Source organism: Carettochelys insculpta, chromosome 4, assembly GCF_033958435.1.
Source record: "Carettochelys insculpta isolate YL-2023 chromosome 4, ASM3395843v1, whole genome shotgun sequence".
NCBI classification, from domain to species: Eukaryota; Metazoa; Chordata; order Testudines; family Carettochelyidae; genus Carettochelys; species Carettochelys insculpta.
Window position 1 is genome coordinate 58,361,287 of NC_134140.1, and position 19,204 is coordinate 58,380,490.

At 39.0% G+C, this 19,204-nt stretch overlaps 1 protein-coding gene across 4 annotated transcripts in view; it reads left to right on the forward strand.

The window, feature by feature from the left end:
* Positions 1–19,204, forward strand: part of SORBS2 (sorbin and SH3 domain containing 2) — a 238,661-nt gene that overhangs the window by 28,462 nt on the left and 190,995 nt on the right. The window contains exon 3 of one of the 4 annotated variants that reach the window (XM_074992900.1): positions 5,377–5,482. The exons of the other annotated variants lie outside the window; for them this stretch is intronic. Within the exon in view, the coding sequence (XP_074849001.1) occupies positions 5,442–5,482 (41 nt within the window). The 5' untranslated portion in view covers positions 5,377–5,441. The remainder of the gene's footprint in view (positions 1–5,376; positions 5,483–19,204) is intronic. 4 annotated transcript variants of the gene reach the window in all.

A 19,204-nucleotide genomic window follows, 5' to 3' on the forward strand; every position in this document is an offset into this window, starting at 1 on the left:
ACCTCTGCATTTATGAAAAACACACAGTAACATTTTGTGCAGGTTTCTCCCCTTGACAGTGTGTCTTTGTTCACTCTCCAAAGATGATGTCAAATGTCTCAGTAAAAAAAAAATAATAAACTTCCTGGTTTGCATTTTTTTTAATTTTACTTAACTGATGTGCTTCCAGGGAGCCTTGTAAGTCCTGAATAGCCTAGCAGTGTATCATGTAATGAAATGTGTTTGGAGAGTAAAGGAGCACTCTGAGCAGTTAGTGTTGGCTAAATAAACAAATGTGACCTGTCAATGCTGCCTGTACAAATTCAAACAGAGAAGTATGTGGAAGCTTTTTTGATAATGGAATCTACTCATCTGATCAAATGGGACAGCTCAAAATTTCCTTGATTTCTTCCTGATATAGAGGTCCCTTTCCCTCCCCGCATCCCACCCCATGATCGCAGCGATTCCTTTGGGGATGTGTTGCTCCTAGAAATAATTAAGGTTCTATCCTGATAGCTAGGATTACTTGTGCAGTAGGAATTTTTCATACTGATAAAGAATTTGATTTCAATGTCCGTTCTGCCATCTGTGAGCATCTGTAAACACCCCTGGAAATTATTGAGTTATACACACTTAACAGTGGCACAGATTATTGGAATGTTGTTTAAAACAATATTTTAACCTGTTGAAAAAATTATGCAAGAGAATGTTTGTTTAAAACTTGGTGGAATAAAGTGTCCAGGGTGACTGAAAGCCATCCATTGTGTGTTGAACAGCACACTTCCCTCTTCACTACATAATGACGAGAAAAGGGTGCACCAGAGTCAACTGGCTGAGCATGTCTGCGTACCTAACTGAAAGCCACAAATGTGGTCACCCCACTAGGCACATGCGGCTCAGCACAGGCAGTTGAAGGTGACAGAATCATGCTTGCTATTCTTTAGATTTGTTCATGTGTACTATGAAAAAGTCTCATGCTGAATGAAGACCTTTATCAGCTGGACAACTGTTTGTCCTCTAATAGTCATGGAGTCACAAATCAATTATATCCTGATGTATCATCACAATGGTTACTTTATCTCATTGCACTGTTGCAGGTCATCCGCATTATGTAGACCTGTATGGTTGTGACATGATGGCATAAGAGGTAAAAACTGCCCCCTTTCTCACTTCACACTGGTTGCTGGGAGAAGGGCTCTACTTTTTCTCTCCTTCCCCAGTGCTGCCTAATGGGAGAAAAGGAAGACATTCCTTCTCCCTCACCCTCAGCAATCTTTGACTTGGGATACATCCTTACACCTGGAGGACTCCCATTTGCTCAAGAGCTAGCAAGTGGGGTTGCTAGCTAAATCCACAGAGAGAGAATTTTGGAGAAAGTTTTATAAGAGCCCTGATGAGCCTTCTGCAGTTTGTGAGGAATTGTTTTGTTGGCAGTCTCCTTATTTTATATGCTTATAACTTTCCCAAATAATTCACATTTGGGGCTGACAATTTTTCTGCTTTGTCTCTGAACAAATTGGAATATCCATGATGGAAAATTTTGACTTTTTGCTCAAAAAACTAAAACCAGCATAACTCAATTTACAAGTATCACTGTGAGGCTTCAATGAAGTTGTACTTTAGGTACATTCTCCTCTACAGGAAAGGATCCTTGATCAGACTATTTTTCCCATGAGGCACCATGGATTCCCTTCTTTATCAGGAAAGGAAATGCATAGTAGAAGTACTAAAGCAGTACGTCATGGGAAACTAAATCTGAATGGGACACCAGTCACGGAGGAGAAAGGAGATGTGAAACATTTAAAATTACAATTTTTATGAACCACTGAGATAGCATATCAGAATTTAAATATTTGTTTAAAAGGCAAAATATTTCTGGTTTTCAAATGAGAACTGGAAAAGTTTCCAGTTCTCAGACTTTTTTGGTGGAAAATTGAAATCATTGAGGAAAGCAAAGATTATTGTCAAAAATGTAGTTTAATAGAAAACTCCATTTTCCATCAAAATAGTTTCAGTGGAAAATGCTAATTAGCATAAGTGTATGGTTTAGTTTGAAAAATATTGGTTTAATAATATGTAGGTGTTATAGAGCACTTTGCATCATAATAGTAAAGTTATGAACTACTGTAAAGAATGTTATATAAGTTCATGTATGAAGATGTGCTAGTCTGTGTATATTAGTGTTTACATGACTAATGTGTGTCATTATTGGCTTAAATTCCTAAATATTCAGTACTTTTTAGCATTCAGGGAGGCATAAACATGTATATGCTGCCTTAAAGCCTAGAAAGGTTAACTGTTTGGTCCACCTTACGGATTTTTTTTTCTAGTTTAATAAAAACAAAACAAAAAAGTGGCAAACTAAATCCATGTGTGGCAGAGACTCCAAATATGACATTCTTCCCTGGTCTCTGCAGAAACATGAGAGAGGACAGTTGCTTTTGCAGCTCCATTCCTCTGTTCCTGAGACCCTAAAGAAGAGCTGTCTCAAGGTAGAGAGAGGAAGCACAAATTGTGTTTCCTTTGCTAAAAGCTTCTCCACAATGTAAATGCTGTTGAGTTAACATTGCTGATGAGCCCCTTTTCATTCCTTGTCTTTATCTGTGTTGCCTTCCTATTGTGCCACCATTCTTTTCATGCAGTAATTAGATTGCAGATAGAACTGCTGATGTATGAGAAGGTAAACCAGTCATGTTGCCATCAGGGCAATATACATAATCCAATAATAATATCGTTTTGTATAATCTTTGGCCTTTCTTAATACCTAGCTTTGGAATGCTCAATAATCTGTTTGTGTTAGTTCAAAGCATGACAGGTGTGCAATGGGGCAACTAAATTCCTTACGGAATGTCTGATTTTTTTCCCCCATTTAGTTACAGGCATTTACAGGTCCTGAAGAATGATGTCATATTAGCATTGTGGAAATTAAATACTCTCTTGTCTTATTTACATTACTGCTGAAGCAGATACTTAATATTTCAACTTATTCCTCCCCCTTCAAATTCCCCATTAGTGCCTTTATGCTCCCAGACACATTGCATAAAACTTGGGACATCCAGGGCAACTAATGTCACATCAGATGATGATAGGATGTGTTCCATAGAGGAAAAACTGAGTATTAAAATAAGGCATTGAATGGAAACAAACCAAAATGCCCTGAAGAGAGTCTCGGAGGGGTATCTGTATTAATCTGTTGTTTCACAAAAAACAAACAGTCCTGTAGCACCTTAAACACTGACAAATTTATTAGATAATGAGCTTTCATGGGTAAGACCCACTTCTTCAGATTATTGGAGTAGACAATTCAAATCCATGGTTTATACAGCTGGCAGGGAAGGAAGGAGAGGGGAAAAGGGTGTTATCTGCCACTGGTAGGACCAGTAGATGAGGCGAATTAAGTTATGTAGGATGTGTGCCATTCCTGTTTATATCAAAGGTGGGAAATTGTTCTTGTAACGCAAAAAGCAATTGAGATATCTGTCAAGGCCTAATTTAAATGTGTCAGATTTGCAAATGAATTTTATTCAGATGTCTCCCTCTGTAATCTTGTGGTAAAATCCTTTTGTAGAAGAATGGCTACTTTTAAATCCATTACTAAATGTCCAGGAAGGTTAAAGTGTTCCCTTATAGGTTTATGTGTATTCCAGTTTCTGATGTCGGATTTATATCCATTCATCCTTTGGCACAGACACTGTCCAGTTTGTCCAATGTACATGGTAGAGGAGCATTGCTGGCCCATGATGCCATATATCATGTTAATGGATGTGCAGGTGTATGAACCCCTGATGGTGTGGCTGATGTGGTTAGGTCCCATGATGATGTTGCTAGCATAGATGTGTGGACAGAGTTGGTAATGCGGTTTGTTGCAGGGATAGGTTCCTGGGTTACTGTTTCTGTGGTATGGTGTGCTGCTGCTGAAGAGTAGTTTCTTCAGGTTGGGTGGCTGCCTGTAGGAGAGGACTGGCCTGTCACCCAAGGCCTGTGAGAATGAGAGATCATATTCCAGTATAGGTTGTGGGTTGTCAGTGATGCACTGGAGGGATTTAAGCTGAAGGCTATATGCGATGACAAGTGGTTTCTGTTGTTTTCCTTGTTGGGCCTATAGTGAAGCAGGTGACTTCTGGGTACTCATCTGGCTCTGTCAAGCTGTTTCTTTACTTCCCCAGGTGACTAAGTTTTATGAATGCTTGATAAAGATCTTACAGGTTTTAGTCTCTGTCAGTGGGATTGGAGCAGAAAAGGTTATATTTTAGGCTTTGTCTGTAGACAGTGGATGTGATGTATTTTGGGTGGAAGCTGGAGTCATGTAGGTAAGTCAGTGGATTTCTGGTATATAGTGGTATTAATGTGACCTTCATTGATTTGCATTGTAGTGTCCAGAAAATAGACCTCTTGTGTGGAATAGTTCAGGCTGAGGTTGATGGTGGGGTGGAAATTGTTGAAATCCCTGTGGAATTTTTCAAGGGTCTTCTTAACCATGGGTCCATATGATGAAAACATCATCGATGTAGTGAAGTAGAGGAGGAGTGGTAAGGGTCAGAAGCTAAAGCAATGTAGTTGCAGGTCAGCCATGAAAAATGTTGGCATGTCATGGAGTCATGTGAGTGCCTATAAGAGTCCCACTGACTTGAAGGTATAAATTGTCCCAAATCAGAAATAGTTATGGGTGATGACAAAGACACACAACTCAGTCACCAGGTGTGCCGTATCATCATCAGGCATGGTATTCGTGATACCTTGCAGTCTATCCTCGTGTGGAATATTGGTGTAAAGAGCTTCTACATCCAGGATGGCAAGGATGGTGTTTTCAGGAAGATTACAAATGTTCTGTAGTTTCCTCAGGCAGTAGTATGTAGTTAGCCTTGTATTCATAGATTTTCTGACAATAGTCTTTCCACTTGTATTTTTTTTCCTTTTAGGTTCCTTTTGACCAACATCTTAACAACACATCTTCATTTAACATATGGTTCTTTCTCTGCAGCTGTTGCTATATAATCTGTCAGTGTTAACACTATTCATGTTCTGCTGTGTAAGGTTATACACGCTGGCAGCTAACATTAGTAAATTCCTACCTGAAAGCATAGTGATAATTTTCTCACTAAGAGAAACTGATGATGAAGGTCTGTATGAATTAACAGCTCATTAAATCCTTTGTCATTCATATTTATATAAATGCAGCAGCAAAATATTAAAATATATTCATTCTGGCATGGCTTTTCATATTTTGTGTAGAGCTTGACATAGCTAGAGAACACAACTATAAAATCATTTATCAAAAATTAATTAGTATATTATTCATCTTTGAAATGTATCTTGGAAAATGTACCAGTGGGACAGATGAGTCTTCCCAAGATGTCTATAACTCAGGTTCTGCTGTATCATGTATTCTCTCCATAGAGCATGTTTCTGTGTAGTGTGAGATTCTGGAAGAAATCTTCTAGCGCAGAGTCCCATTAAAAGTCATGGTATGGTGTCTGACTGAAACAACACACATTCATAACAGGTGGGTGCTATAAAAGCATCTTTCAAATAGTAAAAGTTTAAGAAACTTCATCAAGATGAGTGAGACATGGCAGGTCTGTTAGTATTAGTTAACTTCTAATTATAAAACGGGGATAGCTATGTGTATGTGCAGAGTGAACAGAACGTAGGCTGCTATTCCACTGAGAAATTCTTTTCATCTTAGGCCACTTGGTATAACCATGAGAGTTTTTTTTTCACTCAATCACTTGTCTTTTTAATTGGGATTAGTTTTGTTTTGTTTTTGCAACTGAAGTCCATCCTGAGAAACACTGAACTAAAAATAATTCCACCATGAAAGCAGCTCAGATCTTTGTCTTGTAAATTGAGATGACAGAGGGAAAGCAGCTCCTTGGAAGGGCAGAGAAGTTGAATTGCTTCAACAAGGCCTTTCGTGTAGTAACCCTGATTTATCAGGTGGTTTCTCTGCATGACAGTTTGAGGCCTATTGGGCAGGTTTCTAGAATTCTGTCTGTGAAAGCAGAATTGTGCTACTTAGATGAAGAAAGGTAACTCCCTCAGGGACTGAGTCGCATACTGTGGCAGTCATTGGAATCTAGAACCATTTATGAAGTATGCTGCACAGCAATATCAATAGAAGATCCTACAAAAACCATCCACTGCCATACTATGAGGCATAAACAGGGTACAAGTTTTCAAATATAACGTTTAAGCCCTAAATCACAGCATTATTTTTGCAGCTTTTATTGAATGGGGAAGGAAAACAAAACAAAAAAGTCATGAATCTCCATGTTTGTAGAAAGACTGTAAAAACATAACAGATGTCAACAGACAAATCCGTGACTACCTGTTTGTAGCTGCCCAGACCTGGACAGAACTGAGGCCCTGCATTTGTACATGTAAGCATGCATTTGCACGCACTAGATCAGTAAGTGCTGAGTGAAGAACTGAGGTACACTAGTGGCTGCACCACAGAAGACCTGGTTTACTCTGTTATGAGGTCACTCTGTTAAATGCACTTAATTTTATTGTGCCTTAATTCCTCATCTCTATTGTGCATATTCATAAGACCAATTTGCATATCACAACAGAAGTTAATATAGGTGGGGGTTTTGCCAGCACAAACCCCCCTTGTCAGCAGCCCCTTATGCATGATTTTTTTCCAGGCATAAGGACTGCCAACAAAGGGGGGTTTTGCCGGCAGAACCCTTGTCTACAAAGCTTGATTTCTGCTGTGAAATGCAAATTAGCCTTGTGAATATGGACATTAACTGTGTGCATATGCAAATGAGCCACTATTTTGCATTTTCGAGATTTCTTATTTACATTAAATTGTCAGCAGTAGGGCTAGTGTAGACACAGTCATTGAGAATTATGAAAATAGTCATATTTGTAAAATGCTTTTTGAGATCTCTGTTTGAAAAATATGTAATGTATTAATTAGTGTTTGCAAATGCATGGCTTCTGCATGTACTGTGATCTGTCTGTCCTGATTTGAATAATTTTTATATGTGTGGTGCCATACAACTTACATGTCATTCTGCCTTGAAAATTTGGACCTATGAGTATCCACAACATTCATTTTTAATAATGCTTACTCTCACATGCATGAATAGTTTATAACATAAATATGTAAGGGTTATGACAGTTAAAATTGTGTCAGTTTTCTCTTGATCCTGGACAGAATGAGTTCCTGACTTGTTTTTTAACAGTGAGTTTCATTGTTAATTTCAAACTAAAAAATAAGGTGCTTGACATATATGTTTCTTATACTGTTTTTAAGTTACCATGTATATGTAGAAGTTCAAGTTGGCTTTATTTTAGCAATGCTAAGCTATATTTTCAATCAATGTGATCTCAAAGATGAAATCCTTGTTCATGCTAAACTGATTTTGACATATTGTATTATTTAGCTCTCATTGAAAAATTGACCCTTTTGAAAGTGCAGTAGACATAGAGGCCATGGTTGCCTGGAAATGCCGTAAGACATTTTTATCTTGAATGTGTCTGTTCCCTCTTGAAGAGTATACACTGTCTACAAGGGAGGGTTGTGCTTAAACAGCTTAAATATAGAATTGAATTTAGCAGTAGTAAACGTTACAGGCCTGACTCCGCTTTTAATTTGTGTAAGTTAGGAGTAAGTTTGACTGAAAGTTAAAGGAGTTAGGTCAAGGAAAAAGAGGGGAAAATAAAATTAGAAATAGGATTTCTATGTTTTGAAGATGGCTATGATGACAAAATTGTTGAACCTGAAACTAACTAATGGAAACAATCTCTCATTCCCTCTGCCGCTCTTGCTTTGAATCATTTATTCAGCTTTGTCCAAAGATGACTTTGTTTTTCTTTATTTGGATTATTTTCATGGGTCAGAAAGAGATCTACACACTTCACCTAGTTTGTCTAAAATGTTTTTCCCCCAAACCCTACCAGTTTCTCCAAATATGTTCAGGAATTAATTGGCAGAGCAACTGGGTTCTTACTGTGACGTTTCTTTCCAGTGAATCATTAAGTGGAATGAATGTTGCAGTTAATGGGGCAGATGTCTTGCTAGTTACATTTTTGTCCCTTTTCCAAATTATTTCTTCTTCATTACACAGCTTCAGTTTAAGCTAAAGTGGTACCAACAGCCACAGTAACAAAAGTGAAAACTGAGAATTTTGCTACTAAAAGGAAAAGATCATCCACATGCATTAAGTCCTGTGGAATTTGCAACACAGCTATAAAAACAAGTAGTGTATGATCCAGTTTTCTGTCTTTGTGTTGTGCATCTTAGTTCACAAGTAATCATGTTAATTTCATTCAGGCTGTTTGTGGTTGGCTGTAAGTGTGGCAGAATTGGGGTTGCACAGGTCTAGAGAACCATAGATATGTTTTGACTATGCTGAGTCAAGGTGGTTAGAGCTAGAAAGCTATCTACATCACATCCCTGAACATAGTTTTTAGCTTACCAAAATATTTGTTTCCAAAATATTATGCCATGTAAATATATTACAAACACTTAATTTTCAATACAGTCTGCTTTTATGCAGATAGTGTTCCACTCTGACCCTGGTGCAAGTGTGCAGAAAAATTAGCTGTATAAGTGACTCAGCTCTCTTTAAATCTGGTGAAATAAGCAACTGCTTTCTGAAGCTTTTGAAGTATGGGGTGAAGGTAGTTGTGGTTTTCTTGCCTCTCTTCCCGTTTGTTTGAAGCTGTAAACCATGGAGGATTGCACTGGTGAAAGTTAACTTGCACTGGAAATGTAAGATTGTTTGATGGTTCAGCTGTGGTCCTATTCATCAAGTTGGAAGGGTAGGGGAGCAATCCACTTTAAAATGACAGCCAATACCATTTCAGTGACCAAACACATGGAGCCACTTGCTTGCAAAATGACTGTTATCTTTCCTTTAGATCTAATGAGAAGTATGGGGTTCGTGCCTGAAACTAGGTCTCAACAAGGCGTTGAAGTGTTGCTGCCCAATCTAGCTTATTCTATCTACAGTGTAATTTAATCAGTGAAACATTATAAAAATAAATTCAGAATTTTACAAACAGACTATACTAAGCCCTGAATGCTTGAAACTAGTGAACTGCTCACCTCCTCAGACCACAAGGTTTCATTTCCATGTGAACCTGCATAACCAGCGGTGCCAATTATAGCTTTGGGAGCCACGAAGAAGTCCTTAAAGAGCCGCAGGTTGCAGACCCCTGAAGTTGCTTTTGAAAATTTTTCTCCTAATGTTCATATTTAGGCACTTAAATCAGTGTTGCTAATTCTTGTGTATTGCAGATGAAATCTCATAATATCTGAGATTTCTTGTAAAAATCCCACTTTCTCGAATTAGATGGTTACACGAGAATCTTAGCTTTTATTTTTAAAAAGTTAAACTTCTTGGCACTATGCTTGCAGGAAAAGATAGAAAATGTGACCAATTGTTTCTAAAAGGTTCAAAACACAGAGACAAAGTAAGAGTATATAAGTATAGTATAAGTATTAATATTTAATATCTTTTGGTTATTAAGCCAGTCTCGTTATTTTGGGGCCCTACATCATTATTTTTGCATGCTTGGGATTGACAATACTGATAGATAAATTATCTGTCTGAGCACACAACAGTTCTCATATTATTCAAGTCAGACCAGGTACATGAGCACCAAAAGTATGCACTTAGGGGCCTATCTTCAGGCCACCCATTTCTGAGAGTGACACATGAGGTAACAGATTCGTCTTATGGAAATATTTGACTTTAAAGACCTACAAAAGTGATAGGGGAGGAGAACCTTTCCTCCCGAGTTAATCTCTCATTTTCGTGCTCCCCGCAAGAGAAAATTTATTTAAAAGTCTAAAAGTCAATTTACAGCGGGGGAGGAGGGTGTTAAAAGATACTGGCTCGATATTCCTGAAAACAAAAATTCTCTTTGGTCATAAAATAGGGTGCAGCTCTGGAAGTCACAATACAAGTTTGTATGCTGTACTTGACCACTTTATGTACTGTACTTTTTTCTGTCCCTGGCCTGGAAAGCTCTGTCTGTGTGCATATATTTAATTCTTAGTTCCTCTGCTAGAACTGCTGACAAGGGCACCAATTAATGCCAATTGTGATAGCTGTTATTTGTGATGTGCATGCTTATTTACTTGGAAATGGACTGTGGTTACAAAACTCACTTCAGAACTTGGTTTCATTATTAAAAACTCAATTCTTATTTTACCATTTAAAACAGGGGAATGACCATAATTGTTCAGATGAAGCACATGATGTACCTGATTGCGGGCGGGAAAAGTCATAGTAAATGAATGCATGTGAATTTAAAGACTGAAGTTAAGAAATTGAGTTTTACTTAGAAAAATGTGCCCAACTTCTGAAAACTCCAGTAAATCAAACTTCTTTCATACTTCATTTTGCTGAAGCCATCACTAGGAAGAGTTCAAAACATCTTATTAGTATTTTTCAGTAGAGAATGCTTTTGCATTCATTAATTTTGGAGAATGATGTGAAAGATAAATCTGGTGTGGTTTTAGCTTTGCTGAATGCTTTTCCATTCTGGAAGGAAATTGATCAGTCTCTGGAAGGCCTTGACAAAGTTACCTCTTCATTAAAACAAACAAACTACAGTAAATTCGATTCAGTTTCCCCAGGTAGCCTATTGTGTCTCTTCTGTTCAAGATTTTTAATTAAATACATTGAATATTGAAAGATTATTTGGGTTTTGGTTTTGCAAACACTTATGCGTACAAATGAGTTCAATGAACGTAAGCAAGCCAACCCAGGTCAGAGCAAAGTCCTTGACCACAGTTTGAACTTTCTTGGTGCCCAGGGGATTCTGCTGAAGTGTTCATAAATGAGACCTTGCATTTCATAACAATTTTATCATTTCTTCTCGCAGCTTTACAAAGAAAATGTGTTTTAAATAGCCAATTAACTTGAAATGGAACAGAATTTGTGTTCTCTGAATTTCTCCTCAACTGAAGGGCAGCATTAAAATGTGGGGGAGCAGCCTTTTTTTGTTTTTGTGGTAGCACCACAGAGGCAGAGAAACAAACACAACCATTAGGTCTAATTAAGATCAAATATTTATTAAGGACTGTTAGCTGAACTTAGTGTACTTACAGTGGATGGAGAATTTGTTTGTGGGTAATGTGCTGTACTTGTTACACATGAGGCATGCATGGTTGAATAAACCTGTACAGAGATTTTTTTCACCCCCTCTGTGGAATGTCTTTCATCTAAGTAGATGTTTTATGTGCTTAGCTAGGTTGTAGTTTTCCCACCATTATCAGATAGCTATATCAAAGTTATTTTAAAGGCTAATTCTTAAGATGACTAGCATGTGTACTCTTTTAATATTAAATTATTGTCCCATTGACTATTGAAGAAACCAAATGGGAGTCATATGGTTTAACCATGGAGAAGAATAATTCAATGCTTAGCAGCCCAACTTCCCTCTTTGCCCCTCCCACCCTGTCCATCAGAAGTCCCTGCCAATCAACTCCTCCCCCTTCTTTCCAAGCACCTCCTGCATGCTGTAGAACTAAGAGTGAGGGACAGGAACAGGGATGGGGCCTGCTTGGGGCAGGGAGCAGGGAAGGGCATGAGGCCAGGGGAAAGTGGTTGAGCACCTCTAGGGAAAATTAGAAGCTGGCATCTGTATGTTGATAAAGTAAGATATGGTGATGAACCAAAAAAAAGAGGCATCTCTGCATTTTGACTGTGTACTTATTTCATTGACTAACCTTGGTTCTTGTGTTACGTAAAGGTATACAAAACCCTTCCGTATCTTCCACACCATCATGATTTTATCGATCTCTGTTGCATGCCACCTTTGTCATCTTTTTTCTAAGTAAAGGCCCCAAACTTTTTAAGCTTCATTTATGGAAGCTTTTTCATGTCCGCTAATAATTTTTGTTGCCCTTTTCTTTACTATTTCTAGATAATTTATCACTGTGTTGAACACAGATCCCAATGCAGATCCATTGAGGACCCTTCTATTTACCTTTTTTGACTATGAAAACTGACTTTTTATTCCTACCCATGTTTCCTATCTTTTAATCAGTTGCTGATCTATGAGAGGACCTCTGCTTAAGAGATTTTGGTGTGGGACTTTGTAAAAGGCTTTCTGAAAGTCCAAGTACACTAAATCCACTGGATCACTCTTGTCCACATGATTAGTGAGGAATGATTTCTCTTTTCAAAGACCTTGTTGACTCTTCCTCAGCATACTGTGTTCATCTTGGTGTCTGATATTTATGTTCTTCACAATAGCGTCAACTAATTTCTTATCCTGGAGTTAGACTTGCTGGCCTGCAGTTGCCAAGATTGCCTCCTTTGCCTTTTCTAAAAATTAAAAAGCATTATATTAGCTATCTTCCCATCATCGGCTACAGAACCTGATTTTAAGCAACAGGCTACATACCACAATGGCTGTGGCCACACTTGGCCAAAATTTCAAAATGGCCATGCTAATGGGCAAATTGGAGGATATTAATGAGGCACTGAAATGAATATTCAGTGCCTCAGTAGCATACTGCTGACCGTGGCACTTTGAAAGTGCTGCTTTTGATCACGAGGCATGGCTACACCAGGGTTCTTTTCGAAAGGCCTGCGCAGACACCAAAATCCCCTTATTCCTGTCAGCTGATAGGAATAAGGAGATTTCAAAATGTGCGGGGTCCTTTTGAAAAGGACCTCCACGTAGCCGAGCTGCGTGCTATCGAAAGCAGCACTTTCGAAGTGCTTCAGCGGGCAGCATGCTAATGAGGCACTGAATATTCATTTCAGCGCCTCATTAGTATCCTCCAATTTGGCAATTAGCATACTCCATTGTAGTATCCTGGTAATTACTGAGAGAAGGTGACCAGCATACTTGTTGCAGAATAAGCCACTCCACATTATCTATCACAGAACAGTCCTCTTTGTGAACATTCCGTTTCTGAATAAAAATCACCTTATTTCCAAATTATTACTCCAGTTCGGTAACCGTGAACCACGTCACCTTCATGCTCGTCACCCATTCTGAAGAAGTGGATAAAAATGAGAGAGAGATTTAGGCTGCTCCCTCATCTCTCTCTGGCTCCAAAAGCATGACTCAAAGAGAGTTAGATTCTGTGCTCAGTGCAATCCCCAAACTTCAAGAAAATTATCCGTGCAAGCTAATGGTGATAAAATTAAGCAACCCAGCCAGTGGTGCCCGCTCCAGATCTTTGAGTACAAATGATAGAAGCAGGAAGTAGGTCATTTCTTTGCTAGCTACACTCTTTTTGTCCTAAAATAATCACAACAGCTGTAAGGGATGATGGGTTTGATATCGCAAAAAATGAGCAATAGCAACAGAAAGAATGAACACAGACTTGATAGAAGGCTGTTGAGAATATGTGCAGGGTGTTAATGTGGTAGGCCTTTAATCAATACTCCTGAGTTATCATTAAAAAGGTAATGAGTGGTAGCTTTATCCACATACCATAGAGTGATGAAGTAGAACAAGGTGATGGGGCCCTACGGATAACATAAACGGGCTTCCTATGAACATCGTATCTCAGAATAAAAGCCTATGTTTCCCTTAAGGAATGCCCATGTCAGCAAAGGCAGCCAATATTCATTAGCACCAAGTAGTGTAAGCGACACCACCAAACTTACTCAACAGCAAAGGAATGATGGGAAAGAGAAATCTGTTGTCTCTTGGGCCTAATAAGAGTAAAGCGGATAAAAGAGCAGTCTTGGTGCAGGTATTATATTTGAGTAGACTAATATGTACCAGCTGATAGATATTCTTAACTGTTTGTTGGCACTTGGCCTGGTCATTATTAGTGGCTGAGTGCAACTGCTTACATTAGCGTCTCTGAAACATTCCGTATGGTAACTCTTATTAGTGTAAAGACAGGTGATATATTTGCATGAGGACAACTCGTAATGAGTATGGGTATAGCTGTGTGAATGACTGGGTTAAGGCTATGAAGCGTCCCGTTCCTAGTTAAATGTTTCCTGAAGCCTAATGAGATTCTGCCTGGGCCAAGATTTTGGGGCTATACTTTCTGTCCTGAAAAAACCAGACTCCTGAATAATCAAAGTTGCATACCCTTTAGCATGTTCTTGGTCTGTCAGTCTGGTTTCCATCAAAATATCAGACCATGAGCAGATCAGAAAATTTCAGTGGAAATATTTTTTTTCCCCAATGGAAAAAAGGGGAAATGATTGCTTTCCGGCCAATTGGGAAACTGCTGAAAAATGTTTGTAACAAAAAATTGGGAAACATTTTCATAAAATATTATGGAAAATATATGTGTTGTTTTTACTGCCTCTAGTTGAGAAGTACAGGGTATGGCAGCATTCTAGAATGAATGTAAATTCTGGAATCATGGAAAAGGTGCATAGGTGGTGTGCCAAGAAAAAACTGGTTGAGCAGAATAGTAACAGAGAGGGAGTTGTGCTAGTCTATGGTCTGAAGAAGTGGGTCTGTCCCATGAAAGCTCACCTAATAAATTATTTTGTTAGTTTTTAAAGTGCTACTTGACTGCTTTTTTTGTTTTGGTTGAGCAGAGTAAGAGTAAACTGGGATCAGATAGAAGGGACAATTGTTATATGTTAGGACTGTGCATGGAGGCTATTCGTCTTATTAAGGTTTGAGGCTAATATTTGAATCCAAATTATATGACTATTACTTGCTCAGATGTTTGCTGTTGCTCTCAGCCTCGTTGTGATTACTGGGTTTGGCAAGCCTGGAAGGTTTGATTAAATTCTATGTGCTCTGCCCAATGACTCCAGGTATGTTTTAAACCACAAATTCTCTTTGTAAGCTTCGTTTTCCCCAGTGCTTTCTTGCTAGCATCTGGAAGTCTCTAAGTTTTCATGCCTATGGCCTCATACCTAGACTTCTTTTCCTATAACATTTATCAAAATAGATTTTAGAGGATTCCTTCTTCTCAAGAGTCCTAATTCTGTCTGTTCCCCAGTTTGACCTAGTGTTCATTCCATTTTAGGAGGCGTACACTAGTTGGCTCAGATGGCTTCCCAGAAAGTTTGTTGCAGAGTCAGATGAAGTGCTGCCCTTTTCCTAAAGGGAGTTCTAGAAAATTCACTTCCAGACAGCTGCTGGGACCAGCAACACAAAGAATGGTGCCGACTAGAAGCTGGATGTGGAAACTAGTAGAAGTTATTTTAAGACTGGAATCACAAGACACCACCTTCGGTGATATTTAACTGGCGTGTAGGGAAGGGGACACACATGAAATGCAAGATAGGAGCCAACATATAGCATGCTGCTTCCTGTGGAAGCATTTTAAAATCTATTGGTCTAAATCCCATCCCTACTGAAGTCAGTGGCAAAACTCTCAGCCAACAGTTGCACTAACAAGTTTTGCTGACAAAACCCCTATTTTGGCAACAAAACTAGTGGAATGTCCACACACACAATGTGTTTTGTTGACAGTTTGTAAACAAAACTCAGCATTTACAACAGCAGTGTTCCACCTCCTGAAGTCTTTGTGCATTATATTATGTTCCACATTTATATATGCTCAGTGGTTAATTCTGTGTGTGAGCTTTGGCCTGATTGTTGCCACAGTACAGAAAATACAGTGGTAAAGATAAAGACATGTAAATGGCGGTTGTAAAAATTTTGTGGCCATTGAATTTTCTCCTGTGGTGTTAAAAGAAATACACCCAAGTATTTTCCCGGTGTCATTATGAATAGTGTGTTGGAGTCAGGTGGGAATTGCAGGGATATGCATTCTGTGCATATAATTTGAAATGGTAAGTGGCATACAGGCCTGCTGATGGGGCAGCTGCTCTGGAGCCCAGTGATTCAAAAGGGCCTAGAGTTCCCAGCTGCTCCCACTACTGGAACAGTGGTGGCCAGAGCCCTGGGCCTTTTAAATTGCTGTTGGGCCATATGCTATGGGTGGCTCTGAGGGCTGGTTGTGAAGGGGCAGTGAAATCCAGGGGGTGCTGAGAGCTGTTTGATCCCATCCCTGCTCCTTCTGAACAAGGCCTTGCCCCTTCCAGGAGCACAGAGCACCCTCTTACACCTTGCCTGGACACCCAGCAATTCTGTCAGCCCCCCCCTCCCACCCCCCATGGCATAAATTATCCTTGGGCTATATAATTTTAGTAAATAATGTAATGATCATTATCATAATTTTCTAGTTGTAGGCTGTTAAGCACCACACAGATTATTAATTACATATTCTGGTGATAGGTACCATACAAATACCTGGAATATAGATACTTTATTTGTTTTCTGAAAAAAACTTTTTCTGTTACGAAAATGAATGGCTCTCACTAAAATTCCACATTCCAGTTCTCACAGAATAATAAGGCATTTATGTAAGAAGAATTCTTGAATTCTATTCTTGAATCCATTATTGTGCCTCCTGTACATATGGAGCACTTTCATTGGTATCTCTCTGAGATCTGTGTATGCAGGAAGAAAAAATGTCAGATTTGAGATGTTATGCAAATCTGAAAAGTTTTGCTATAAAACTTTACAAACAAAAAGTTCACTTACAGTTTTTACTTTCATGATATTGAACCGTTATCATTACTGAAGAGCTGCTGTTTGAAACGCTTCACTAATGAGAAGTAGGGAAGTGAAGCTACAGGCAGCCTGTAGCCTAAATTGGAATAAGATTGTGCAGGAAGTTTTGTTGATGAGCATCAGAGAATAATAGCCAAAAAGCAATATTCATGACAGCTGGACAAGGAAACATAGAAGATGCTCCTGTATAGTTACTGAAAAGATGAGTGGCTGAGGTCAATGTAAGTAGGTAGCAATTGTGGTAATATGTGAAGTATACTTGTGTTGAGACAAATTTCTGAAATATGGACTGTTATACATGCCACTCTGTGTCTGATATGCATAATTTGGAATGTCTTCCCAGTTCGGGTAGACAGATGCACTAGATCTGCTTCAGCTAGCACATGAAAAACAGCAGTATAACCAGGGTAGCCCAGGCAGCAGCTGAGGCTAGTCACCTGAATACAAACTCACCAGGATCCCTTGGTACCTATCCGGTGAACATCTGCCCATGCCAGCTAGCATGTGTCTTTCAATTCATACCTGTAAATACTCTCCCTTTTCAGCCCAAGCAGCTAGTGTAAGTTCATGAACTTAGGGATGTTCCACTGGGAGCAGAAATTGATGGAGTCTGGATTTTCTTTATTGCAGTCTTGTTTATTTACAAAGCACATACAAAATCCTACTTCTCCAAATGCAAGAGAAGCACAACAGAAGAAATCAAAAATTCTTTGCTTATAGTCCCAGTGCTCTTTAGTCAGCACTAAACTGTAACCTCTCAGCTTCTTCCAGATTGCAAACTGTGCTAGGGGGTTGCTGGTCAGCTTTCTTGTTCTCCCTCTGAGTCTCTCCCCATTCCCTGCCTGCTAGATCTTTTTCCATTCCCACATACGCACCTACCCACCTAGTAAGAACAATGCCCAGTGGAATGTTCCATCCACATGCTGCTAGTTTCTGGGCAGATGTCATTATGCCTTATGTTGGGAATTGTCCCTGATAACTGTCTTGTACAGCTACCTTAAATGAAGGATCCTGTCATGTTCTGGGGTGCAACCAGCCTAGAAGCATGCGGGTCACACCCTTAGGCTGTGGCTACACTAGCCCCTGCCTTTGGAAGGGGGATGCTAATGAGCCATTTTGGCAGATGCTGATGAGTTACTACCATGAATATGCAGTGCTTCATTAGCATAATTGCAGCTGCACGCATTTCAAAAGTGCGGCTTTTGAAACGCACACTGCCCATGTAGACAAGGGCCTTTCAAAAGGACCCCTTGGACTTCAAAAGCCCCTTCTTGCCATTTGGTTTTGGGAAAAAGGGGCTTTTGAAATCGGGGGTTGTTTTGAAAGGCCCCCAGCTACGCAGGTGGCGTGCGTTTCAAAACCTGCACTTTCAAAGCAGGCATGGCCATTATTATGCCAATGAGGCACTGCATATTCATGGCAGCACCTCATTAGCATCTGCCAAAGTGGCTCATTAGCATGCCCCCTCCGAAAGTAGGGGGTAGTGTGGCCGCAGCCTACATGATTGCATGTGCAAAATAGTTCACACTAAAATGGAGAGTGGATTGAGACTGCTTTGAAAATTTCCCCTGCATGAGGAATCATTTTGAAGTAGCTACTCCTGATTATCTGTTTGTGATTAGTCCAGAAAAAAGATCTATGGGATTAAGCTAATTTGATAGGAAACACTCTTATTCTGGAATAACGACATCCCTGCATAGTTAACCAGGAATAGTTCATTTGCTTCACATTTACATCCTGTTTTACTCCGGATTATCTTTCCTATGTATACAAACTCTACACAATGCACTACTAGTTTTGTCATTTAAACTTAAATATTCTAGTTACAGAAGAACACATAACTGAGTTACAAATTAACCACTGGACAAAATATTAAAAAAACAGAGAATGAGGGAATGGACTGGGTTAAAAGCTTTTTTCCTTTATTTTTGTGCAATCCATAAACAGCATCTGATTGGTAAAGGTGCTTTTTCACTAACTAGGTGTTTGCGGTGTATTGCCAGGCTATTGCACATGGCTGATCAAGCTCCATGTACTACCTTAAGAGCTCCATCTGGGGCCAGGCTTGCAAATGAGACCTTGATGCAGTTTGTGCTGCAAGATAGTACAGTATAGTGGGCAAGGAGTCAGTAGAATGCCTCATTCAGTCCAGTTCCAGTTCCAGAACAGCTGTACAGAACAGATTTAAAAAGAAGTAGCTGAAAAGTAAAATAACCAGTTCATCACTCTGGTTTAATCTTGTTTCAGAATAAAACATAATTCAGTAGCATTCATGATGTTGAAACAGAGGTTTATCTTGGCTCTCAGTCATTTCTAGGGCTAAATGAAAACACTAGGAAGGGATTAGGAAGTAACATACAGTAAGGCACTTGATGAAGTGAGGTATATTTCCATTTAAAATATCTTTGCAATTCACTGGTAAGACATTTTTGGTTCTGTGTTAAATTGGGGCTGTTGTTTATTATGGCTCAAGAGATAAGATTTTACGGGTGAAAAATAATGATTTCTAACTGTTATATTTTTATTTTCTGTATCTTTATTGTGAATAGTTCAACATCTTTGAAGTATTCTGATATTATTTCACTGATGTTTTCCATTTTGAAATTACTGAGCCAGGTTAAAATTGACATAATCCACTTAAGTACCAAACTCCCTTTTAAGTGTTTTAGGTATGTAGGAAATTTATGTAATCTAGCAAATTATCTTGGTGCGTTAGAATATTTTACCCCTAGCC